Source organism: Alexandromys fortis, unplaced genomic scaffold, assembly GCF_014885135.2.
Source record: "Alexandromys fortis isolate MF-2015 unplaced genomic scaffold, M_Fortis_MF-2015_v1.1 scaffold_23, whole genome shotgun sequence".
Classification (NCBI taxonomy): Eukaryota; Metazoa; Chordata; class Mammalia; order Rodentia; family Cricetidae; genus Alexandromys; species Alexandromys fortis.
In genome coordinates, this window is record NW_026067907.1 from 16,332,451 (window position 1) to 16,359,409 (window position 26,959).

Below are 26,959 nucleotides of genomic sequence, written 5' to 3' on the forward strand. Positions count from 1 at the left end.
TACTGTTTGTTTTTTTTAAATATTTCTCATAATATATGACCTTTTGTGGTATCAGAGTATTACACAGAATTGGAAACACAGTAAATATGTCATAAAAGACAAATAAAAGTTAAGGGTATAACTCACTGATATACTACAATGAAAATAAACATCTTATTTTAATATGATTCCTGTGTCTAATTAAGCTTTAATTTTTGAGAGTCATTTCTACAGTAAAAAGGTAGAAAAATTATATATCTATTTTATTTGAATATATGCATATTGTGCTGATAACCTGGCTAAATCTGATTGTGAATATATAGTTTTTAAGAAGCATTTCTCTCAAATACAGGACTATTTGAAATAACAGTTAATGTCTTGAGGCACAAAAATATTGGAAATTGGGAATTTTTGGGTGACTTGTTAATGGATCTTTATAATCTTCCTGAAGAAGCTAAGTGTTGTCATGTGATTATATGTAAGGCATGGAATATCAAGCAGAGTAAACAAAGTCAGCTTGGCTGAGGGAATGAAGGAAAAGTGCACTGGATCTGAGAGAAACATTGAAGTGCATACACATAAAGGGCATCACAGGGAAAAAGAGGGAAATGAGAAAAAAATCCACACATCCTAAAAGTGTCTCATAAGATATGTCCTCTTAAGACTTGTGTGCATTAACAGAGATCTTCCAGCCATGAACTATTGCATCATTTTACAGGTACCATAAAATATACTCATAGGACTATTAGAAACTAGTAAGCACACACAGGAAGAGTTACAAAGACAGAATGTCCCCCAGACCTTCCTAAACCTCAAAGTCTATAGTCATAGCACCATACCCATTCCACTATAGTGATTTCTGAGATTATGACATTAGACCTAAATCAGCTGTGGAAGGGGTATCAAGGTAAAGAAGTGGAAACATAGAAGCTTAACGTGCTCAAAGTATACAATATACAAATATGAAAATGTTTTATATAATTCAGTATGTACAATGTATACATGCAATAGGAAAAAACTAAAAATAATAAAGGTTAAAATAAATAAGAGAAAATGTTGGATTAAATTCTAAACAAAAACAGAGTATTATATATCTTTTCTCAGACAGAGGGTTAAAGTGTTTATAAAGATGTGCTTCAATTTTAGTGTTTGTGTGTGGTGTGCATGGGGTGACTTGGAAAGAAAACTAGTACTTTCTCATCCTAAGCATGTATTCTACCAAACCAAGGCCATTCTTGCAGGCATCATGTCTACCTGGTCATCTCTGGACTTACTTTTGCTATCTGCATTCCATATGACTTTAAGCTGCTTCTTTAACTAATTACTCCCACCTGCACACCTCTCCCAAACCCGGCGACTTATCACTTGTGCTATCTAAGATATTTAAAAGGTTTTCTGACCTGGGAACACAGGAACAGTATCAGAGGGATGTTTCATTTATTTCAGCTCTAAATGTGACATTCGAGACCACACCTTATGCATGGCGCTTTTCATCTCACTGTTTCTCAGAGTGTAGATGAGGGGATTCAGCATGGGGGCAATCACAGTGTAAAACACAGAAATTTCCTTATCCTTATTCTCACTTCCTGCAGGTAGAACATAGGTATAAATACAGGGAACAAAAAATAAAACTACCACCATTACGTGAGAACTACAGGTTGAGAGAGCTTTGCGTCGCCCTGCAGATGATCTTGTCCTCAGATAATAAAGAATAAGTATGTAAGAAGAAAATAGAAAAAAAAAAATGGCAAAGACCACAATACCAGAATTGGCAATTACTAAAATGCTAACAACATGAATATCTTTGCAGACCAATTTCAAAAGAGGCTTGACATCACACAGGTAGTGATTGATGTGGTTGGGACCACAGAAAGGCAGACTGAGCACCATCAGAAGTAAAGCAATAGAGTGCCAGAAACCCACTGCCCAGGCCATAGCAATTAGCTTATCACATCTTTTTCTGTTCATGACTATCAAGTAGTGCAGAGGTTTGACAATGGCAACATAGCGGTCCAAGGCCATGGATACCAGGATGAAGATTTCCACACCTGCCAGCAAGTGGGCAGTGAAGAGCTAGGTCATGCATTCATTATAGGAAATGTTCTTTCTTGTAGCAGCCAAGTCCCTAATGAGCCTGGGAACCACAGTGGAGGTGTAGCAGAGGTCCATGAGGGAAAGGTGGCATAGAAAATAGTACATCGGTTGTTCAATTAAGTGACTGCAAGTGATGGTGACTAGAATGATGGAGTTCCCCATTAAGACAGCCAGGTAACACAGCAGGAACAAGAGGAAGAACAGGAGCTCTACTTGTCTGTTTTCCCAAAGGCCCATAAAAATGAACTCAGTGACATTTTTGTGATTTTCCATTAGTGAGTAAACAAAGCACACCTGAAACTTAGTTCATCTGAAATAAAAGAAAATAAACGAAGCAATGTTGATCATTTTTTTTAGTTAATTGGGATTTGTAAATTGAATGATAATCATCATATTAGCTTATATATATTATATTCTGCAAAATAATCTGTGGATACAAAATTCAAAGAAATTTGCATAGAGAATTAAAACTGTAGAAAGCAAACATCTTAAAAGTTCAAATATTTTGTTGATAGCAATGTAATTATAAAGCTATCTTTACATGAAGATCCATGATTCTTATTTGCAGTGATCAAATTGTCTAACCAAATGCAGATCTGTGTGCATAGAAATGTTCCAAGGTTATTTCATAGACTACTAGAAGTCCGATTAAATCATATTATTATGTCAAATCATCCACAGGTTCAACTCTTTCCCAAACCCCCTTTGTTGTCTTTTTAATTTGACTTTTAAGAATGCAAAGATGGAAGAGAAAAAATAGATAGGAAGTATGATGGAGGGAAGACGAGAGGAATGAGCCAAAGAAGGAAGGAAGGCAGGCAGGATGGAAGGACTCCATCCATAAAGAAAAGATAGAAGAAGGGGTATGCTTAATTGGGGACCAGTTATGAGGATATAACTTATCATTGCATAGTAGTTATAGCAGTAAGGCAGGCTGTAACTGTAAAGTCAGAAGAATGAAGTGCATGGTCATGTTTCATCCAAATCCAGGAAAAAGGAAAAAAAAAATTCTAGTGTTCCAATAATAGCCTTTTTATATCTAGGATTAACCAATCCTCCACTTCTGTTCTTTCCCCATCCTGCTACCATCACACTCCATCTAGCTGGTATCCTTCCCATAATTACAACGGTCCCAAGATGACTGTCATGTCATATACATGCTATTCTTTTATCTTCTTATTCTTATAATACTGAAATCCATCTCCCCCTCCTCTCTCTCATCTCTCCTTTTTCTGTCTATCTTCTGGCTCAGGTCTTTGCCCCACATTCCATCTTCTCCTTTTCTCCTCTCTTTCACTTCTGTCTCTCTCACCCTCTCCTACTCTACACACATCTCTGCCTCCCCCTTTTTCTGTCTTCCCTCTCTCTCCTTTTACATATCATTCTAACATACAGAGAAAAATATAATCAAGTATAAAGTAATCTATTTTTACTTTATTTAGTAACATATCTTTTACTAAAGCATATTTTCTAAAAGTCTGCAATTTATATTTTCATAATTGAAAGTTTTCTAACATATTGTTTATAAACTTATGTTAATTATATAATTACCAGAAAAAATAGAAAGGAAAAACAGGTTTGAAATAAAACTCTTGAGACTTAAATAAAATGCTAAAACCATGAGAATATATTACTTGTGTGAACAGTCAGGAAGAATATTCTGTAAGTTTTCTGCTACTTTGAATAATCTTTTATTAGGGAAAATTGTAAAACCACAATATGTAATCTCAATGCCTTGTGACATTAGAGGGAAAGAAGAGTTTACATGTTTTATATTTAGCATTAATGAAGTTTTGAACATGGTATTAAGTAAATTTTATCATTTTCTCAGTTTTTTCTTCATCATATCTGGTAGCCCATATATCATTTTATTTCTGTTTTCTGAATAGATATACAACAGGATAGGGCTGCACATGGACAAACAGCTGATTGTTATTTCAACAGTGTTTACATATTTCTGAAATTTTTACTTCAAAAAATGACTTAAAAATTTGGCTGTCAAACTAATTATGCCTAGAATTGTCATACTGCTTTTAAAATATCCTATTTTAAAAAATTAACCATGAGCACAGATTTGACAGGAATTGACTTTATAGGTGGGACTTATTAATATCAAATTTTATGCAGAAAAAATATGAAGACCTGAAACATTTTATTATAATCACATCTGTAAACATATATAAATATTCAGAATACTTACTTCTACCATGATTCAAATTTTTGGAATATCATGTATTTTTGTTTTTGAAGTAGCACCTCTTTCTTTTCTATGACCTTTAGATAAAACAAAAACAAAAGATGTGGGAAGCACCTATCTCTCCCATGAATCTTTAATTTAAAGTACCTTTTAAGGATTCATTGCCTGAAATACTTTAAGCTAAAAGACAAGGAAACCCAAGAGGAACAGTCTCAAGGGAATTTTCGCTTCAAGTCTAGGCTTTAGTTACAGCTGTGAATGTACAGCCAACAGTTTTGAGTGGTCACATATTAAAGATTTCATTTATTCATTGATTAGATCTATGATATAAGTTCTCCATTGTTTCTATTGGTGTTGATAATATGACTTGTTGTCCTTTTTTTCCAAAAAGATTTTCCTTAAAGTCTGAAGCTGCCGATGTGTGATGTGTGTATGACATATCTAATAAATCCTGGATTACTTCTCATCTCACTGCATCTCTGTGCTGAGAGTTATTTAAGACTATTAATATTATACTTGCCAATGTTACCCTAAAATCATTGTTATTATGGAGAGTTGAAAATACGTCCTCAATGTTTAATTATGCCCACTGGAAATTTAGAAGATAAACATAATACAATGTGCTTATATGTTCTCACTGGCATTAGTGTATGTTTAAAGTGGAAAATCCACAGCATCTAAACCGTTTTCTTGTCTTTAATATGTGGAACTACTTTCCCCCTTTTCAGAAGTAGCTTGTATGATATGTGCAAATGAATCTGTACATTTTTATGAATAATTTATTCCTGTTATTCAGTTGCTTTAACAAATATTTTCTAACTATGATAAAAATTAAAGTCTGTCGTAAAGGCATATGTGTGAAATCATATATCATTTAGGAGACTGAGACAAGGAGACTGCGTGAATTTTCCGCCAAGTTGGTCAACCTCCTAAGTTTCACTCCTGGCATGATTGTATAGTAAGACTCTATTTCAAAATAGAAAAAAATACCTCCTTAAACACGCATGCATTCGTGCACACACACATAAACACACATAAATAAAATAACAGTGGTACGCATGATGCTTTTTGCTAGCAATCCTGGAAATAAGTTGCACTAACATGCTACTCTCACATATTTCCATACAGCACAAAATCCCCCCACACTCATGGATATTTCTTGTTACTGATTTTGAAATTCATTTTTTTCTGTTTTCCTTCTTTTTACTTGCTGTATTTGTTCAATATTCCTTTTATTGAGATATCAGTATGTAGATATTGTTCCTCATATCCTCAATTTTTGCACCTTAATTTTACTTTTCAGTTAATTTCCACATACAAGATGGTAAAAGCTTTCTATTCCATAAAAAAGAAGCATGTACTAATAAGACTTGTTCTGAATATCCACATACAATTTGATTACTAAATACATATAAAGCACATTTCCTGCTATACTCTGGATAGTACTTTTTCACTTAGGAAAGACAGCTAAAATTCCTAACCTTATTTAAACATATTGTACTTTAATGTGTTTTAGATTTTTTGATGTTTTTCATTCTCAGTATAAACAAAGAGGAAAACAAGCTTTTATATTACATCCTTTAAACTGGAGATAAAATCATAACTGAGAAATATGAACATCTACAAGAGAAAAATGAAAACTTGTTGCCCCTTACAGAGGGGGCCAAATTTAACCCATAACTGAAGAAATCAAATGTAATTGATATTTTTGGTTACCAACTGATCACATCGAGAATTAAATAAAATGTACATCTATGAGGAACTGTTTTCTTAGTTAACTCATGAAAAGTTGGAGACTTTGAGGTGTTAAAATGTGTCTTAAATCTGGCATACACCTTCTGTGTCAGCCTATATAAAGGAATGAGTAGAAGAAACCTTGCTAGCTCTCTCTCTTTCATTCTGCCTACTTGCTCTCACAAGAAAGTTTACACATTCACTGAAATTAAAGCCTACATTGTTGGGGCTCTGACTCATAGTGAGACCATCTGAAAATTCCAGAATTTATACTAAAAAATATTGTATTTTTGGAACTTCCACTGATAGAAAGTCAATCTTATACTCCCCTGCCATAGCCTGTAAACTATATAATGTATGTATACATGTACATACAATATAATATAATTTATTAAATAAAATAACTATGTATGTATTACACAAAGAGACTGAAATGTTGCAAAATTAATAAAAACTCAGAGACAAAAATTGGTGTTCAAGTTGAAGGTTAGAAAAGTAAAAGAACCAGGCATTGGCTCTTACCTCTATCTCAGATTGAAATGACAATTTTGACTTCAGGATATCTCAAAATGAGATTGAGACTGAGAGTTGTCTCCTCCAATTTTATAATCCTCTCTAGTCTGGGATTAAGAGCCTGCACCACTACTGCTTGTTTTCTATGGCAAACTAGTGTGGCTACTGGGTTTAAAGGTGTATGTCACTGCTGCTTGGTTTGTAAGGCTAGCCAGTATTGTTGATTTTGCATTACATTGTGCCAGAGGATTTTGCGGAACCATTTGGAATTATATGTGTGTTATGTATATGGGAAAAACCTATGTCTGATTATATCTTGTACCTGAATAAATCAATTTTGTATCAACTTGTGTAAGTTCTGTGGTTTCAATATGTATATTGCAAATTGGTAACTATGTTGAAAGATTCTTTAAAAATCCCTTGGTAGCATGAGAATAGCACATAATTCTGACTTTTGTAAAGAATCATAAGGGCTTTGTTCCACTTTACTTAAGTTTTCTGATTCGTAACCTGCCTTTCATCATTTATTTGTATCATTATAGAATGTAGGGGCTTGAGTTAGTGATTTATCTCCTACAATGCAAGGAAGAATACAATTAGATATATTTATAAGCTGAATTCTTTTGCTTTTGAGATAGTTGTCAATGTCTCCCCAAAATTACTAAAAGCTCTTTTCCAGTGTTCACTTTCCCCCCATAATTTGTTAATTTAATCATTAGTAAAAAAATTACTATAATTTGTGTTGGGTATTTTTCTGATAAAAATAATGAAATCTTAATTTTTCCTTTTTTAATTAGCTCAAATACCTTTTCCACATCAGATTTTAATTTTTTACTCCATTTACGTGGTATAAAGATCATATGATAATATCTTTCCTCTCTATTAAAATTCCTGTAGGGAAGTATTTGGAGGGTAATATTACCAGAATGTAGTTAAAATTCTGATCCACAAGATCGACATAGGTCTTCTGTGATTCCTATTCAATCAAAGTTAATTCTCTCTCAGCCTCAGTTGATAATTCCCTGGACTATTTAAGTCCTTGTCACTAAGGGTTTTTTCTTTTTCTTTTTTCTTTTCTTCTTCTTCTTCTTTTTTTTTTTTTTTTTTTTGAGATAAGGATTTTCTGTAGCTTTGTAGTCTATCCTAGTGCTAGCTCTTGGAGAACAGGCTGACCTCAAATTCACAGAGATGCACCTGTCTCTGCCTCCCAAGTGCTGGGATTAAAGGCATGCACTACCACCACCTGGCAAGTTTTGTTAAAATGAATAAATTCATCAGGTTTTATCCCAACAGAGAGCTGTATATTGGAAGTCATTAAGAACCTGCAATCATTCTCTCCTAATTTGTACATTTAAGGGTCAAATTTTCTTAACCCTAGTTTATAAACTGTGTAATTAATAGAATCCTCTATTTGTAGTTTTTCAGCAATAGTTTGTAATCACCAACAAGGCAAAATGTTCTTTACTTCTTTAAACACTCTTTCTCAATGTATTTGTATCAGATAGCAAAATGTCATCTATGTAATAATATACTATAGATTCAGAAAATTGCTTATATATCATTTCCAATGGCTGATTTACAAAATATTATCACAGGCGAGGCTATTTAACATTCCCTATGGGAGAAAGTCACCATTAATACCTTTTAGCAGGTTGAGAATTATTATGAGTAGGCATTGTGAAAGCAAATTTTTCTCTGCCCTTTTCTTGTAAAGGTATAGTGAAATAACAATCTTTTAAATCAATAACTATAAGAGGGCCATGCTTTAGACAATAGGGAAGGCAAAGAAATTCCAGATTGTAGAGGATTCATTTGTTGAACCACATTATTAACAGTTCTTAGATCTATTGCTGTTCTCCATTTACCAGATTTCCTTTTGACAACAAACACAGGAGAATTCCAAGGGATGGTTGATTCTTCAATATACTGAACATCTAGTTGCTTCTGAACCACCTATTATAAAGCATGCAGTTGCTCTATTGTTAAAGGTCATTTTTTAACCCGTATAGATTTCTTAATGAACTATCTTAAAGGTAGGCACGCATACTTCTGAGAATTTGCCAGTTGTTGTTCTGGATTTTTGTGCAGACCTGTCAGGGCCTGAACCCCAACATAAACTATCTTTCTGGACCAGCATGGAGGCATGGGGATAATTGAGACAGTTCACTCAGCAATATCAGAAGGGAGTCTCAGGGTTCATTCAAATCCTGAAGGTCACCAGCGTTTATTTTCCAAACATCTTTTTAGCATTTTTTTCCAGGGTAGCAGGACTAACATCATGTCTGCAGCTCTGTCACCAACTTGGAATTGACACCTCTTCTCAGGCGGTCTCCTGAAAGGAGCAGCATATTCTGAGCTCTGACGACAGCTAGTCTGGAGATGCTTTTAGCACCTCTGTTGCTATTGTGGCTAGAGAGGCTGGCTGCTGATACAATGCAGAAATATGTGGCCTGTATAATATTGCCCCACACAGCCCAAATGGTTAATTTCTATTTTTTTACAACACATTTCAATATCCTTCCAAGATTCATGAGTTGGTTTATGGACTGTGCCTGGGACTGCAGCAATGTTTATCTGGCTATTCAATTGTTGAAACAGATCATGACCCATAGATTCACTGCTATTTTAGCACATATGCCTTAGCATTCTTCTATATCCTTCTGGACCTATGTATTCAACCCATCTTGTGCTTTGTTTTACCTAAGACATATCTTTTATATGTGCAAGACTGAGCACTCATGGGCATATACTCAAAGGACTTCATAGTCTTTGGTAGAGATACATATATATTCATGTTAATTTGGGCTCTATTCACAAGATATAGGAGTTAGAATTATCATAGATGTTATCAGCTGGTTAGAAGGTAATATGAGTTGGATATGCAAAAGGGAATTTTATCCATGATGAAAGGAAATGAAATTTTGAAAGTCTGAAATTGGAAAACATAAATGAAGGTAATCCAGAATATGAAATAAAAAGTCAAAAATTTTTCAATCATGTGAGGACTATAAATTAATTTTATGTTTGTTGGAACCACCAAGAATCTAAAAAAAAGAAAAAGAACCACAGGTCATGGAAGGAGGCCTGAACAAGCGAAGATATTAGAAATGATGCAGAAGGAAAGTAGAATGAGAGAAATTCTGCTGAATAAGACATGAAAGATGTAGGAGAAACAGGAGATAGCCAGAGATGGAGTTTTAACTTATATTGGGGTATAAGAAGAAGACATATGGAAACACACTACTCTGGAAACTAATTTAAATACTTTTAAAATAAGTTTGAATGGAAGTAGTCTGTGTACATGGATAGAACCAATTGCAGAAATTATGAATATTCAAATGACACATCCAGTGCCAGGTATGGGATATATTTCTATAAATTGCTTGTCAGGAAGTTCCCAGAAGCCCCACACAATCTAGTCTCTTTCCATTGTTCTTGGAGACCTAACAGAAACAGCTAGCTAGACCTAATTTCTGAAGATATCAAACATCTGGGTTTCAGGACATTGAGAAATCAAGCTGGGAATTAACTGGAAGCTCCCTCTTTCCCAGCTGATTTACATAATTCTGAAATCTGTTATCCAAAATTATAGGGCAGAGAAATGTATGCATTCACCAAGCTGCACATGGTGCAATATATGCCTGCTTTTACATTGCTGGCATGACTATTCTGGGGATAACCAACTAAATTCTGGTTAGATTTGATGCCTGCTTCAAAGAAAGAATTTATGCCTACCTAGTATTGTAAACATTACAAAACACCCTTGATCAATGGGGTCATTAGCCATGGAAGAAAAATCACCATTGTTATTAACTTAAGAAGAATCAAAGTCGTTCTAAATGCTATCCTCAGCCAAAATAGAAGGTTCTCTTTTAATTGATAGTAGTTATTTTAGAAGCTTATGACTAATGAAGAAACTAGAAATCAGTGATGGGTGAGTGCTCATCCCTATTCAGTACATTTATACAACACCTTAGACTTAGATCGCATTGCTAAAATTGGAGTCTAAAAATTATAAAAGCCATAGCATAGGGATAATGACACTGAACTGTTATTTGGGTGTTTGGCACATCCACTGCAATAATAAATACAGAATTCTGTGGTTATCTGCACTAGGTCTGAAAAATTAACTCATGTCAAAATCAGTCCTTGTGTAGTAAAAGGTTCATAAATTCCCGTCCTACCAATTTATCTGTAAACTATTTATGGATGTCAAGAGTTTAAAGTTATTACATTCAGTTGCATACCCACCAGTGACCCTACCAGACCCCAATAGATATTTCTACCCTCACATCCTCATGGTCACTTGAATGGCCCTGGTTAAATTCCATTGGGGGGGGAGGAAGAAGAAGAAGCAGAAGCAGAAGCAGGAGCAGCAGCAGCAGCAGCAGCAGCAGCAGCAGCAGCAGCAGCAGCAGCAGCAGCAGAAGAAGAAGAAGAAGAAGAAGAAGAAGAAGAAGAAGAAGAAGAAGAAGAAGAAGAAGAAGAAGAAGAAGAAGAAGAAGAGGGAGCAGGAACAGGAAGAAGTGATGGAGATAAATGTGGGAAAGAGATTAGAAGGAAGGTTGGAAGGTTGGGTTAACGTGGACTAGGGAACAGAAAAGAAAGGGTAGTCGGTGAGAATAGTCATAATAGGGGTGGATAGATGGAGAGATGGCTGAGCCATTAATGATTAAACTCATAACCCAAACACCAGAGTATCCAGCATGATTTATATATGTGTATTAAATTGTCAAAGATATAATTGGATTAATGACAATAAGGTGGAGGGGAAGGTCATTCACTTGGGATGTAGAGGTAGGCAGATCAGGACTTCAGCTAGTGTTCTGCTCTATATTGAGTACAAAGCCAAGCTAAACTACATGTGATTGTGTATTAAAAATAATAATTACAATTATTTATAATTGTTAAACTTAATGGATGGTTGTATGTTTAATATCCATTGATACAAGAATAAGTTTGAAACCTACTTTTTAAAGTTGCTTGTTTTGTTTTGGGATAGAGCTCTCAATCTAGCCCTTATGATAACAATAGCTTGCAGATGAATGTAATACAGAGAATTGTATAGATTCTAAAAAGATCAAAAGTCTTAGAAAATCAGTCTAAAATTTCTGAAGTTATTACTTTAAAATGATTGTCAAGTTCTTGCCCTTATCAGTTTAGATATTAAGCAGCTTTTTAAAGATAGTGTCATATTGGTAAGAATAAAAATAATCCCCATGTCCTGTTTATAACAAGAGAAACTGCATTTTTATTGTTCATAGTAGAATGAGGGTCTTGTAGCTTACTTACATGGCATTCAGTATTCTTAACAAGATAGTATTAGATAAAGGAAGAAACTACATGCTTTCTTTCCTTGCATGGGGAATTCTATTCTCAATTGAATAGTCACATGTATTTTCCAAAACATCAATTCAAAGACAGACCTGTTCAATCAATGGAGATAATCAATTCCAAGGAGAGAAAGCACAATAACAAAATCATTGAAATTCATGGAAACTTATTTAAATACGCTTATAATGCAGGATACAAATGTTGGCTTTTTCCATATCCCATAGCAAGATTCACCATGAGTAGAGTGGATTCTATGGAGACTTTACTGCAATCTTGCAAGCTATTGGTTTTCAGAATGAAGAATCAGAATTAGAAATCAAATATCATCTCTCCAAGTGTGTTAAAAGAATACATTCTAGATCTAAACTCCATGTGGTCAGTGAAACATCTTTATCTTTTAGGGAAGAGGGAAGGATTTTTCTATGGATACTATTTAATACATGTTGTTTGGATATCCACAAAGATATCAAGATTTAATTGTGAAACTCCACCTTACCAAGTCTCTTCTGAACACTCAGAACTCACACTGATAGCTAGAGCCTTTGAGGCATATCTTTCAACACTGTGACAATTAGTTGAAATACAGGAGTGTTTTTGCCAAGGCTTGTCAAATAAAGATAGAGTATGTTTCATCCTCACCCTAACTTTGCATGATATTTGGTAAGTATTCTGCATTTACTTAATGTCAGATAATGTGACCCAAAGATAAATAGATGGATTAGACCCACCTATCACTGATTTACCAGGAGATACCTCTTTTAGCAACTAAGGTTAATCATGAGGTTGAGCAGAGTTTAGCTTGACCACATATCAAAAATCCTAAATATAGATATTAAGTGAGAATTAAATAAATTAAGCTTATTATTCTAAGTAAGAACACAGACAATTAATTTTGGGGTTGTGTTTATGCCTATTACAAATTTATGTAGCTTATTTGAAACTATAAAAAAGGATTCTTTCTAAGTTTTTGGAAGGTTAAATATTTCTCCATATTGCTGCTCAAGTTAACAATTATGTTTATCTGGTAAATGTATTGATTCTAAATACACATATTGTAGTCCTGTAAGCATGCTTTCCCATTTTAGCCAATTCTCATGGTAAATTATGCAATACCATTCTTATTCTCATTTTATAGACTGATGATGAAGCAGGTGTGTGAAGTACCAGAGAATAAATTCAAGGTGAGTGAGAAGAGGAAGAACAAGAACTCTCATTCAGTTCCTACAGTTCTTTAAATGATGTACTAGATTACAGTTTCCACACATTCCCACAGTTTTGCCAACTGTTTTGCTACCTCTACTATATAATGCTATATAGGAAGGGTGATCTTAAGGTGGGATAAGATGAAAGAGTTCTTCCAAGATCACAGAAACTATCATTCTCTTATTGAGTGAAATTTTAAATCTCTCATTATGCATCACCCTATGATATGACCTATTTATAAATCTGCATCAAATGAAAATATTTCTGAAATGGTGTATAAGTAAATCATTAAGTAATATACAGAACAGTTTGTAGACCAATGTTTTTGAACATGAAAATATGATTATATAGTTCAGTGATTTGAAGTGAATAATACTTTAAAATTCAGGAGATAAATGTAACTAGAAGAATCAGAATCTTATAATTAACATTGTCAATTTTTCTGCTTATGTTAGGCAGAAAACAAATTTCTGTTATCATAGTACATAGAAGAAAATATGAAAATTTGTATAAAATGATAACAAACATCTGTTTGGTGTATATGAAGAACCAAACCAGGAAAAGACCCTTAGTTGACAGCCAGTGTTTAGTGATCTCACTTAATGGTTTTGTTCTTACACCTGTATAATAGTGCTTTACTCTAAGTTGATAAAGAATAACAACACAGGCTATCTAAAGCTCTAAAAGCAGTCCTTCTGCAAGGCACTTAGTAACCAGTGCATGAACATAGTCTTGTTATGAACTATTTCAGAATTTTCACATGGACTTAATTATTACAGATTCTTCATTATTACAAAACAACATATGCCTACTTTTAATGTACCCTCAGGACCATCTCCCCTGAACTTTTTGCACCAGATTATGTTCTGCTTTGTTTCTTTTTATGTAATTACATGAAACATAGGTAAATTGGACTTAGATCAAAATGTTTGTGGCTTCACAGCTAATTAGAAAACGCTACTATTAAATTCTATTAGTGGCACTTGTCCCGCTTCTGCTGATATTAACTTCCCTACCTACTGCTCACTAATGAATACCAGTGTTTCAGTTTATGATGCTACTTTCCAAGATCCTTTTTTTACTACAATTCACTAATACTTTCCCAGTCAAATAATGATTTAACTTTTCTGGCTCTCCATTTCCTGTAAATAAACTATAGAAAATTTGCTTTTACTTTAATGAAACTGCAATGAACAAGTATACATCCTACTATCCTTTGTGAGTTTAACTGCCTCTAGGAGAATAATTTGAACCCTTTTAAAACTATGATTCATCCAAAACATTCAGCACACTTGAGACTGCCTAGAATATTTTCATATCCTGCTCATAGTATTAAACTTTCTAGCTATCTCCACGCAGAAGGCAACTCAATAGTTTCAAGTAGTCATAAATATCTAGAACTCATTCTGGAATAGTAAAGAATAATTAATAAAAATATTAATAAATATTTTATTTATTAATAGAATGAAATTAAATTTAAAAATTAAATAAACATGAGGGTCTATCAATTTCCCCCAGGAGGTATGATAAACTGTCTCATGAACTAGATGGAATACAGGAACAACGTGACTGAGTTTCTTATCCTGGGACTCTCACAGAACCCACACATGCAGAAAATTATATTTGCTGTTTTTCTGGTCATCTATATCTTCTCTATGACAGGAAATTTGCTCATTCTGATCACCATTGCAAACAGCCAACTGCTGCGTTCCCCTATGTACTATTTTCTGGCCTATCTCTCCTTCATTGATGCCTGCTACTCATCTGTCAATACTCCTAAGATGATTGTTGATTCACTCCAAGAAAGGAAGTCCATTCAATTCAATGGATGAATGACACAAATCTTTGGGGAACAATTCATTGGAGGAGCTGAGGTCATCTTGCTTACTGTCATGGCCTATGACCGCTATGTAGCCATCTGCAAACCTCTGCACTATGCAGCCATTATGAACCAACAACTCTGCAATTTACTTGTGGGCGTGTCATGGGCTGGAGGCTTTCTTCATGGAGGTATACAAATTCTTTTCATTATTGGACTTCCTTTCTGTGGCCCTAATGTCATAGATCACTTTATGTGTGATCTGAACCCTTTGCTTGATTTAGCCTGTATTGATACACACATTCTAGGTCTCTTTGTTGCTGCCAACAGTGGCTTCATCTGTCTGTTAAACTTCCTCCTTCTGCTCATATCCTACATGGTCATCCTGTGCTCCCTAAGGACTCACAGTGCAGAAGGAAGACTCAAAGCCCTCTCTACCTGTATTTCTCACATTATAGTGGTGATCTTATATTTTGTACCTTGCATATTTGTGTACATGAGACCTGCAGCTACATTACCCATTGATAAAGAGGTTGCTATTTTTTATACTGTAATAACTCCCATGCTAAATCCATTAATCTATACTTTGAAAAATAGTCAGATGAAAAACGCCATTAAGATATTTTTTAGTAGAAAAATTCAGGCAGAGGACAAGTAAACCAACAATCATGCAACTTCAAATAGACTGGAAAAAGAATAGAATGAATACTTTAAATGATCTCAGATGGAAATATTATTTACACAACAAAGAAACAAATAAATCCTATATTTGAGTTGCACAGAGATAAGCAGAAATGAGTGCCCCAAATGGGAAGAGCCTAACTCAGGTTGCTTAATTTACAGAACACACACACACTGCCTCTCTTTTATGCCAAGTTCCAACTGACTATATTTCCTGTCTTCTAGAAGATATCTAATCTAATAGGCTAAGTATATAGAGTTTATCCGCTCTCCATCTTCATCTGTAAGATCAGATTCCAAGCTCCAGTTTTGTACACTCAAATCATGTGGTAACCCAATATTCCTCTGTCAATCTTGTCTCTGTCATATATTCTAATATCATTAACTATCTTTCTTTATAAAAAGATCTTTTAGAATGTGTTTGTGTGTATTAATTTATACATATTCATGTGTGTGATCATCCCCTCACCAGTAACTGGAAATTAGAAATAGAAACTAATATGTTTAAAATATAAAATTGGACAAATTCTATAGATTAGTTATTGTTTTATCTATTTGATAACCTCTTCATCCAGACAGTGCTTTTGGTGATCAAATAAGAGTGTTCTTTTCATTCACCTATCTTGAGTTCTATAGTTCTGTTTTTCTGTTTTTTTCTTTCTGTTAGAAGAAAAGTCTCTGGGTACATAGGCATGGATCTAGTTGGTGAGACTAGGTCTGATTGATAAAATTTCAAATATAGAGAACTGTACTATTTTGTCTCCGTATAATATATACTAAACATTTTTAAATGTTATATGAAAAGATTTGGAATATCACCAGCTTAAAGGAAGATAATTGTTTGAGAAGGAGAACATGTCTAATTAATCCTGAATAAGACATTACAACGTTCAAAATATAAATTGTATATGGTAAATATATTCAAACTTCTTACTTAGATGTCAATTTATAAAAATAAAAATTAAATAAACTAAAATTTTGAATGTATGTTGTTCCAAAGAAGATAAATCATTGTGTAAAATCTAAAGAAAAATGTGCTTCATGACAACTATAATCATGAAGACTATATTTCAAAGCCATAATGAGATGCTTAATGTAAGCTGAAAGGATGGTGTTTCAGCAATAGATAACAAATACTGGCAAAGATTTGTAAAAAGTAAGGCTCTTCCCTCCTGCTTGTGGATGTATACCATGAGGAATTTTAAAGCCCATATGAGTGTTACAAAAATCACCACTTGGTCCAATAAGTATACCCCAGATTTTTATGCAAAGTTCTAGAATTCAAACTCACAAGTTCATGAGTGTCTTAGTGCTGTAAAATATTACCCACAATAACAAAATAAGGGAGAAAATGTTATGTTCATTGCCAGATATCTGGGCAAAGAAAATGTGATATATTTGTATAATAAAATATTATAAAACCTTAAAATACATTGATTTTTATAACATAAATGAATCCTGTTATAATTATCTAAAGAAAAGAAAGATATGGAAAACCTAACATTATCAAACTCAGGGTTTTAATAAACTTTCCTTCTCATGAAACCCATTGTATAAGAAATTTTTGTCCATTATTTCTGGTATTAAATATATAAAATAGGTATATAAATCAAATGCTCAATAGTTATTTATGAATTTATTCGTAAAAGTCTTAGTTCTTAAAACAATCCTTTAGTAAACTTATAATTTTACAATTTATCAAGAGAAGAAATTTTACATGGGGTAAAATATACTTTTCTATCTTCCAAATATATTAAATTTTGGGGAAATGTTTTGTATAAAATATAACATCATCTGTTTTCAAAACTGTGAATTTATAACCATCAATGCTAAAAAGAATACTTCTGACAAAATGAAAGAAATATATTTAGAGCAATTTCAGAAATTGTTGATAATTCTGTTGTAAAACCAATCCAATATCCATTTATTTTTAATTTTGTAATTTATATTTATGTAAAGAAGTTTGAGCATTGTACACATAACCTGCTTTAGTGGAAAGTTCTTTGGACTTTCCTTTTCTTGCCTGGCAATAAGAGTCACAAATTTAGGAGGCAGGATGTTACCTTCACAGTTGTGGCAGTTGTTATTGTATTTTTCATGGTAAGTGGCCCCAGTATCTTCCACCACCTTAGTGAGAGTGCCCTTGTCTTCCAAATTAAACTGTGTGAAAGCAACAGTGATTAGTATTTTCCTGTGATTGCTCATGGTATATTTCCGATTGAGCTGGTGGTTTTCCTTGTTGTCCTGTGTCGAAAATTGGGTGTCCCCTATTGCAACATTTAATAATCTTTTATGAATCTCAACTTGGTACCTCAGCAAGAAAATTTTAAGGTAAACATACAAATGATCTATGATCTAATACTATTTTGATTGTCTTCTTTAATGATAAGAAAATACATCTGTTTTCTGTAAACAAACCATTATATTTCTATTTAAATAACATACTATGAACTCGACTCTAGGCTAAGGTTTTTCAGGTAATGTTTGATGGCTTTAACCAAGACAGCAGTGAAAAAAATCACAGTATAACTTAAACAAGCACTGTCCGCAATATCTCAAATTTATTATTATAATTTTTAGTTAAATTTTGATAGCTATACATTCAGAGATGTTTGAATGGTTCTAAGATTTCTAGCAAACTTTACAATTACTTCCAATTTCATATGGGCTCCTCTATCACAGTTTAAGCAGCTGGCATCGAAATGATATAGTCATAAAGTGAAACAGTAATGGCAGAAATGAAACAAACGATAAGGGGAAATGTTAGCCAGAGATTACAAATTCTTTGTTGAACAACATGAACAAATATGAGGCCTATATACATATACCTTCTACAAATTATAGCAAATTTATACCATATTAGACATTCAAAACTCTGCAGGGATGTGAATATGTCATCCCTATCAAAATAACAAATAAAGAAGATAATGAGGATACTCATTTCACCTCACATAGTCTTTTGCCTATTTTTATGGAGAGTTTCTTTTGTCTATTAGTTCCAAACTCAACAGGTTGTTCAAAGAATATATGAATAGTTTCTAGTAAGGTAATTGAATATAGAATAAGTAGTTTTGTGTTTTTTTAAAAACATAAAAATTAATTCCACATACATTCATACATATATTCATCCATCTACCCATAGTGCATAAATGCATATATGTACATATGAATTAAATAAAGACAAAAACTATAACATTAAGAATGCTAAAAATAATTAAAACTACAAGAGAAAAAACTCACAGTCACTACTTTTAAACTATGTAAATAGAAAAGTAGAAATTCACAAAATGTGATAAACTCTTGAACAGCAAAGAACATTAAAATGCACATTGATAACCATCTGACAATTTCAAATTAAAATCGCAACCAATTATCACTATTTATCTTCTTAAAAATCGAAATTGGAAATAAGAAAAGGGGTGCAGAGTCAAAATATAAAGTAATTCGAATTATAATGTTTTTTTCTTAAAAAATGTATTACTTTTTGTATCCTGTTCCATTTTGTTTGAGGTAAGGCGTAACTGTGAAGAAGAGGGTGGCCTCAAACTCACAGCCAAGTGTTAGAATTATAGCTGTATATATTCATGAAAGTAGTTGCCTGGAATCTGACTCTGTGTTTCAAATCCCAATCCCATTGTTGGAGGGTTCCTCTCTCCAAATTTAGCAGACTCTCAGGCATAAAGAAAATGGTAAAATGAAACCCATGTGAATTTTAACTAATTCCAACACTAAAAAATGTGAAAGTTTTTAAAGCAATAAAATTTTGAGTTTGGACTCTTACATTTAATAAAAGTTTCCTGTTTCTACTTCATGCTATTATATTGCCTGTAAATCACAGCATCAAAATACTTGAAGGCTCTAAGAATAATGAGACACTGAACTACTAACATAATTATCAAGGACTGAAGCATTTTTAAATTTCTTATAAATTTTAGAGCTCATTTGTGTTGCTCATATCATCTGTGTTGAAAACTCATCATGAAAATTGGTGGCTTAAATTAAAGTGCATTTAAGTGTCAGACAGGGATCATGACATTCAATAAAACCTTTTTTCAGATGCCAGAGTGGTCATAAGGTTAAGGTGGTAGTGTTAAAAAAAAAAAAGAAAAAGAATAAAAGCTTTGTTTCATAAAATATCTAATAGATATCAGCAAATATTTTCTAAGGTGTTAAATGAATGAATCAAAGTTAATTCCACATAAATAAAATAAACATGATAGTTATATTTATCATGGAATATAAAAATTAATTTCCCCCTTATTTGATTCAGAGTACAAGAAGTATCTTAGCTTAAGCGATAAGGAGAAGTATTTTGATTTTCACTGTTACTTTTACTGAAGAATGGGAAAGTCTTTGCAGATGAGTTTGTAAATAGAAAACAAATATTTTGCTTGATACTGTCTCACCAAGGTTTCATTTATGTGTATATATACATAATATTATATACATTATATATACATATATACAGAGAGAGAGAAAAGAGACAGACTTTATATCTTGGTTTTCTTTTTCATAGTCATAAATTATTGCTAAAAGCTCTTTCTAAATGTATAAATCCCTCTTTAACAAAGTACTTTGAGAATTAAATAATCTCTCTTTCAATTATTCTTTCACTTATCATCATATGCATGACTATATCCCAAAATTGTTAGTCTATTCAGAGATTTTATGCTGAATAATAAAACAACCAGAATACTCCTCCATAGATAGTGTCAAATAAAGATAGAGTATGTTTGTATACAGGAGTTTGTTTTTTCAAGGGTTGTCAGCTATGTTACTATTGTTCCATTCTAACCTGTGGGCCTCATACTATTCTGAGCTGTCACTGGGGCTATGTCTTGTTCCTTGGCTCTGCCTGGACCTATACTGATGTTCATGGCTCCTGAAACCACTGAATGCAGTGAGGATAGGGCTGTGTAGAACTGGCAGTACCCTTCACCAGGTACACTACTTTGGAGGACAGCACAACCCTGTACCTCCCCGGGGAATGAGAGCAAAACTGTTCCTGATGGTGGGGATACATGTAAGCTGGCCCTAAGTATGCAAGAGTTGAAGAGCTAGTTTTTTGGTCTGTCATGCTCTGGTGTGTGGGAAGGAGAGATATCCTCCTTGTTCCTAGTACCTCATCACTTGACACCTACAGCAGGGTGGAAAAGCTGGTTCCAGAATCATGAGGGTGGGAGAGCTGATCCTACCCCTCACCAGCTGTAGCACTCAGAAAGGCAGACTGTTGCACCTCGCGTGGGCAGCATAGCAGAACTGACCGCATTAACAGAGGCACAGGTAATCCAGCACCACAAATGCACATGGGAGATCTGACCTCATCTTTTGTCTGCCATATGGTGGAGGGAACAATGGAGAGAAGACCTCCCCCTTGTAGTTTTTTGTGGATTTGTTGCTGCTGCCTGATGTACAATTCTCGTTTCCCAGGGGGCAGGGGTAAGAAGACATGGAGGCAACTACATAGATTTTGAGAGATTCCAATCCATAAGCTCTTTATTGTAAAAGGGTCTGGGACTTTTATGGGTTAGGGAAATTAAGCTGTGGTAGGAACATTTCTGGTTGGTCCTTTTGAAACTAGCAGTCACTGCTGGCTTGTTGTGATTGCTTAGGGGTTCACTCCAATAGTTACTGTGCTTTTGGTCCACTGACAGTTTGTTTTGGCCAATTTTGCTTATTCATTGTGAGTTTGCTTGCTTGTGCTTGCTCTGTTGCCCCACCTCACCCCCTCTCTCACCTCTCATTGCTTGTGGTGGATGCTAATTTGACACTGATTTCATGAGAATGGGAGAATTAGCATTGTTCCCTCACCAGCAGCAGCTTTAGGGAGAGCATGCTCTGAAGCTTTTCTAGGCCATATAGAGCTGACCTTGGTGGTGGTAATAAGAGAGGAAGAATTGAAACAATCCCTTTCCCTGTGATCCTGCATGTGGCAGCATGAATGAGGGAAAAATATCCTTTCTCTGCTCACTCTATGACACCTGAGGCAGATGAGATAGCTGGGCCCCTGGGCTACAGGAATAGGAAAACTAGCCCAGCCAATCACCAGCTGGAACACATGCAAGAGTGAGCATGGCACCTCACCTGGGAAGAATACTAGAACTGGCCCTGCTGGCAGGGGCCCAGGTGAGCTGTGCGTGTAGGTATGAATGGAGCATAGCTACCCCCACCCTCCCTGGTATGCCACAGGGTGGCAAGGGTAATGGAAATAGGCCCCTCCCTCTGCTGCAGGCTTTATTGTACCACCAACCCCCAAATCATGGCACAGATACTTATAATTGAACCTCAACTGTAGCTTCAGCTTGTTTCTAACTAGTTTTTAGGAATTAAGTTAACCCATTTCTATTTATCTAAATCCAGTCACGAAGCACATAGCCTTTACCTATCTTGTCCTGCACATCCTGCTTCCTGTGCATCTGGCTAGGTACTTCACTATTCTTCCTCAAGACCTCTCTGTTCCCAGAAGTCATGCCTAACCTCTCCCTGCCTTGGCCATCCAGCTCTTTATCAGACCAACCACAATGACACATCTTTACAGAGTATAAAGGAAAATTCCACAACACCCCTCATCACTTGGCGCCTATGACAGGCAGGAGAGTTAACCTCAGAGGCATGAGAACAGAAGAGCTGTCTCTGCTCCTCAGGAAGTACAGTAATCAGAGAGTATGCCCTGTAATTCATCTGGGAAAAACAGTAGAGCTGTCTCTGGTGATCTGAGTACAGGTGAGCCAGACTCGAGCTGTGAGAGCAGGAGAAATGGTACTGCTCCTTGCTCTCTTCTCCTTGGTCTGAGCTAGGCAGGGCAGTGCCTGAGAGCTCATCTGGATGCTGACAACAAAGGGAAGCTGGCAAGATGACAAACCCAGCTACTACCCAGGCCTAAAACAAGGACTAATAGCTAGCCCAACCCCAACAACTATCTCACCTAGGAACTTCCAGACCGTAGGGGCAGATGGGCAGAACCAAAACTACAGGATCACTAGAACCACAAGGCAACTACAAGATATCCAAGAAGAGGCTCAGTGAGAGTTGACTTTCAACAGCGTAGCTGAAGCCAGGGGCCTCGATCCAGATCAATGACTCAATGCAGTGAATACTTATAAGTAAAGGTGTGTCAACTAAAGGGTATACTGTGTGACTCAGGAGACAACATCATACCTTCCATTCCATACCAAGATTTATATATATATAGCGTTGGGGGAAGGGATTTTTTTTTACCTTTTAAACTTTGTTTTTGAGGAAAGATTGAAAAGGCAGAGAGTAATAGTAAGGAAGGGAATAAGAGATATTGGGATAATACGAAATTGATCAAGAACCAATAAAAAGTCTTATAAAAAGAATAAGGAGTATGTGAAAAGGAAGAACATGCTAACACATGCTCTCTCACAAAAACAAACTCAAAAATAATACACATTGACTTCACCTTGAAGGAAAACATCTATAAATTTGTGAATACAGTACATGTCTTTGATTGAAAAAGGTATTAACAGAAAATACATGAGGAAAAATTACCACAGCTAGAAAGAAAAAAATCTATACTAAAGGAAGTCATTTGAGAGAGGATAAGCATTACAAGCTCTGAATCTAAGATTTTTTTCTCTCTAAACATGGACCTACTAGCCATCAAAATTTATAAAAATGTGACTGAGATAAATATTCACTTCTCCCTCCTATGTCTTCTTTAACAAAATAATATCTTTATATTTACTTCCGGATACATCCATTTTCCCATTCTCTAGAAGAAACTATTCTCAGGCATTTGCTATTCTAATCACATAACTGAAAGATAGATTTTTATTATTAATACAAATACATTTGATTCTTTATGTATCTCCTGAAACTTTTCTGCTCCAGAGCTTCCTCATGGCATTTTTCACCTCAGCATTCCTCAGTGTGTAAATCAGAGGGTTGAGAAAGGGTGTACAAATTGTATAAAACACTGATATCATCTTGTCCATGGGGAAGGTGGTTGCAGGACGTGTGTATATAAATTTGCAAGGCACAAAAACAAGATGACTACAGTGATGTGGGAGACACATGTGAACAAAGCCTTTTTCCTCCCTTCAGCACTGTGATTTCTCAAGGAATAAAGGATGATGACATATGAGACCATGAGCATGAGAAAACTCACTGTGCAAAGGGCCCCACTGTTAGCCACAAAGAGAAGGTTAATCACATAGGTGTCTGAACAGGCAAGTTTCAACAATGGCTGCAAGTCACAGAAATAGTGGTCAATCTCGTTGGGACCACAGAAGGGTAAACTCGAGGCCAGAAGTGTCTGAACTAAAGCATGCACACAGGATCCCATCCAGGCTATAACCACCAGCATCTCACAGACCGGGCAACTCATGATGGTCATGTAGTAAAGAGGCTTACAGATGGCTACATAGCAGTCAACAGCCATGAGGATGAGGATGAAGATCTCCTGGACGCCAAATAAATGTAATGCAGAGACTTGGATTATGCACTCACTGAAAGAGATAGAGGCCTCCTTTCTGAGTGAATCCACAATGGTTCTAGGGGCTACAGTTGTAGAGAAGCAGGTGTCAGACAAGGATAAGTAGAACGGGAAGTAGTACATGGGACTCCCAAGTGCCTGGCTTGTCTTGATGGTGGCAATGATCAGCAAGTTACCCACTAATGTCCCCATATAAAAGAGCAGGAAAATGGCAAGCACTATGTTCTTCCTCCTGGGGTCCTGTGTCAAGCCAAGGAGAAGGAAATTGGTCACATTGATACTCAGCTGCATGGTTCATGAATGGGAAGGAAAGAGTATAAAATGCGTCATCTGCAAAAGACAAAAACACTAATTTGAACAAGTGGTAAAGTAGATTATATAAAATAAAAGTATTTCTTTCTCATAACTATGCTTTCCAATCTCTGTCTTCGGTTTCAAGATCTTTATTAGTATCACAGAAGCTGATGAAATTAACACTTTCTCCATACTATCCATATATAAACTCGCCGAGTTTAGCATGGTTCTTATTAATTTTGCAGTTCAATTAATATAAAATAAAATGCTCACTTTTCTTTATTATTTAACCAATTGTTTTATGGGCAAAAAAAACTCTGATAGGGCATCATTTATATAATTTATTTTCCTTTATTTAGAATATTTTGAGTGTCCCTTAGTCATGTAAAGTTGTCTAGGCCTTACATTATATAAAAATCTTCTTTTCCATTTATATTACACATTAATGACCTACATTTAGAAGCAATACTAACCTCATTTGTAGATAGTGTTCACTGAAATAAGAACAAGAAATGCCATAAAAATGCAAATAATCTGGTAATATTTTAAAAATTCTGAATATTATCTTGCAAATTGTGTGTATATAGAAAACAGTGTTCCTTGATAAGACTATTAAATATCTCAGTGTCTACTTTTCTTCTACTTCTGAAAAGAATACTTTAGACTATTCAAAGGCTTTGAGAAATTAATAAAATGATTAATAATAATCATCAGCTTCTGTGATACTAATAAAGATCTTGAAACCGAAGACAGAAATTAATAAAATGAATAATTAGACAATTATATTGTCTAATTGTATATATTTACAAAATAAATATACTAATACTTAGAATACCCTAATGGTTATTGCCAAATTTGTTGTAATATCAGACACAGTAATCATCTCTAGTAAAGTATTTTATATTCAGGCATTTAAAAATTCCACATTCTCAGGTAAGAGCAATGTTTCAAAGATGATGATAATTACCGTTTTATAGAAAGGGAAGAAGGGTAGTCTATATTTGACTTTTTTGTTCAACCTATTTTTAGATCTGGAAATTATGATGATATCAAGTATGAAGTATCATTTCTTTAAGCAAAGTCTATTTTTTAGCAGGCAAAATTTCATAAAACTTTCAAAGTATACATTTTCTAGCTTTTGCTTATGAAAATGTCATTATCATCATGCAAACTGAGATTTAATACAGTTAATGTATTCTGGAAGGCTCACTTATCCACAGTGCTCTTTCTGATTTCTGCTAACACCCACAGTTCATTGTAATGAGAACTGTGAATTGCTCTAATGCAGAATCTGATAACTGAGACAGACACAAAATTACCTTTATATGCATGTTTCACCTCACCCTTGGAAATTAAATCACTTCATCAAATTTTAAAAAGATCTTTCTCCCACTATTTTAAATGAATTACAGTTTATGTGTATGAACATTTGCCATCATGTGTGTGTGAACTCCATGTGTGTGCCTGGTTCCTGAGAAGCATGAATGCTCTACCTGTATGTGTATATCCACATCATACGTGTGCATGATTCCTGAGAGTTTTAAAAGAGATCACTGGCATTTTTTTTTACTTTTTCATAAATTTATGCATTATTGGAGAATATAATTATGTGTATCTTTCACATAGCTCCTTTGGTGGAAATCTATGCATATTCAGCATTGCTCTCAGAGCTAAATTCAGTGTCTTTTGCAATGTAGAAGGTTCATGATGTCTCAAGTGAAATAGTCTTTATTACATTTTGAATGTGATGATACTTATCTAATATTGTTAATGTCACTCACTCACATTATAAAGACATTGATGTAGCTAATGTATTGATGATTTTATCTATTACATACAGAAGATAACAAAGGCATTCATAATTTATGAAGCCAAGACAAAACTCCAAACTGAAGCACTACAAAACTGAGATTCATCAAAATATCTTAATGAGCTTTCTAATAGACTTGAAATAGAAGGTCCCATGTGCTATACAGCTTAGCATAACATAAGATGTAGGCTTCCAGAAGAAAGGTTGTCTTAACATAACAAACAGAGACATTAATCCTTAATCTTTGAGTTATGCAAGAATAATCTTTAAAAAAAATATTCTCCTTTGACTGTAGGATGTGTTTTGTTTGTTTGCTTTTTGCTTTGGTTTTGTGGGTGTTTTGTTTTAGTTTGTGTTTTTATTTATTCTTTTTATTTTTTATTTATATTTTGGTTTTTATGCCTATAAACCATATCTTTTCCCATATCTCTCCATAAATAGCAATGAATTCAATTCTTAGGATTTTTTTTCAGTCATTAAAATGTACTGCAATATCCTCAAGACAAACAACAGCAGAATACAGCATAATTTCTAGAAACAACTGCACTTACCTCAACTATTCAAATAAGAAAAAAAAACTTTAGACTGGCTACACTGGTTACAATATAGTAAACCAATTTTGTAGGTGTTGGATGTGATGGATAAGATCTGAAATACCAGTGAACCAGAAAAGGCAACAAATACAGAAGGGTGGAAATTAGTGTCTCTTGGGTCCTGTTCTTCCATGGATCTACACTGCTTTGAAGAGACTGCAGTGGGAAGAATCTGCTTCTCCAAGTTGCTATCTTAAAGAATCAGCTATCCTGAATTCAGTCGCACTGACTTTGTGTATTTCAGAGACTC

At 34.5% G+C, this 26,959-nt stretch overlaps 2 protein-coding genes and 1 pseudogene across 2 annotated transcripts; 1 reads left to right on the forward strand and 2 right to left on the reverse strand.

Annotated features, from left to right (window-relative positions):
• Positions 1–1,416: 1,416 nt before the first annotated feature.
• On the reverse strand, positions 1,417–2,346 carry LOC126497556 (olfactory receptor 4P4-like). The gene is given in 1 exon segment (XM_050135640.1): positions 1,417–2,346. A coding segment is annotated over 1 exon segment (930 nt).
• A 12,255-nt stretch (positions 2,347–14,601) lies between these two features.
• Positions 14,602–15,531, forward strand: LOC126497620 (olfactory receptor 4C46-like; annotated as a pseudogene).
• Positions 15,532–23,377: 7,846 nt separating this feature from the next.
• On the reverse strand, positions 23,378–24,303 carry LOC126497819 (olfactory receptor 4C11-like). The gene is given in 2 exon segments (XM_050135989.1): positions 23,378–23,562; positions 23,565–24,303. Coding segments are annotated over 2 exon segments (924 nt in total).
• Positions 24,304–26,959: the final 2,656 nt, after the last annotated feature.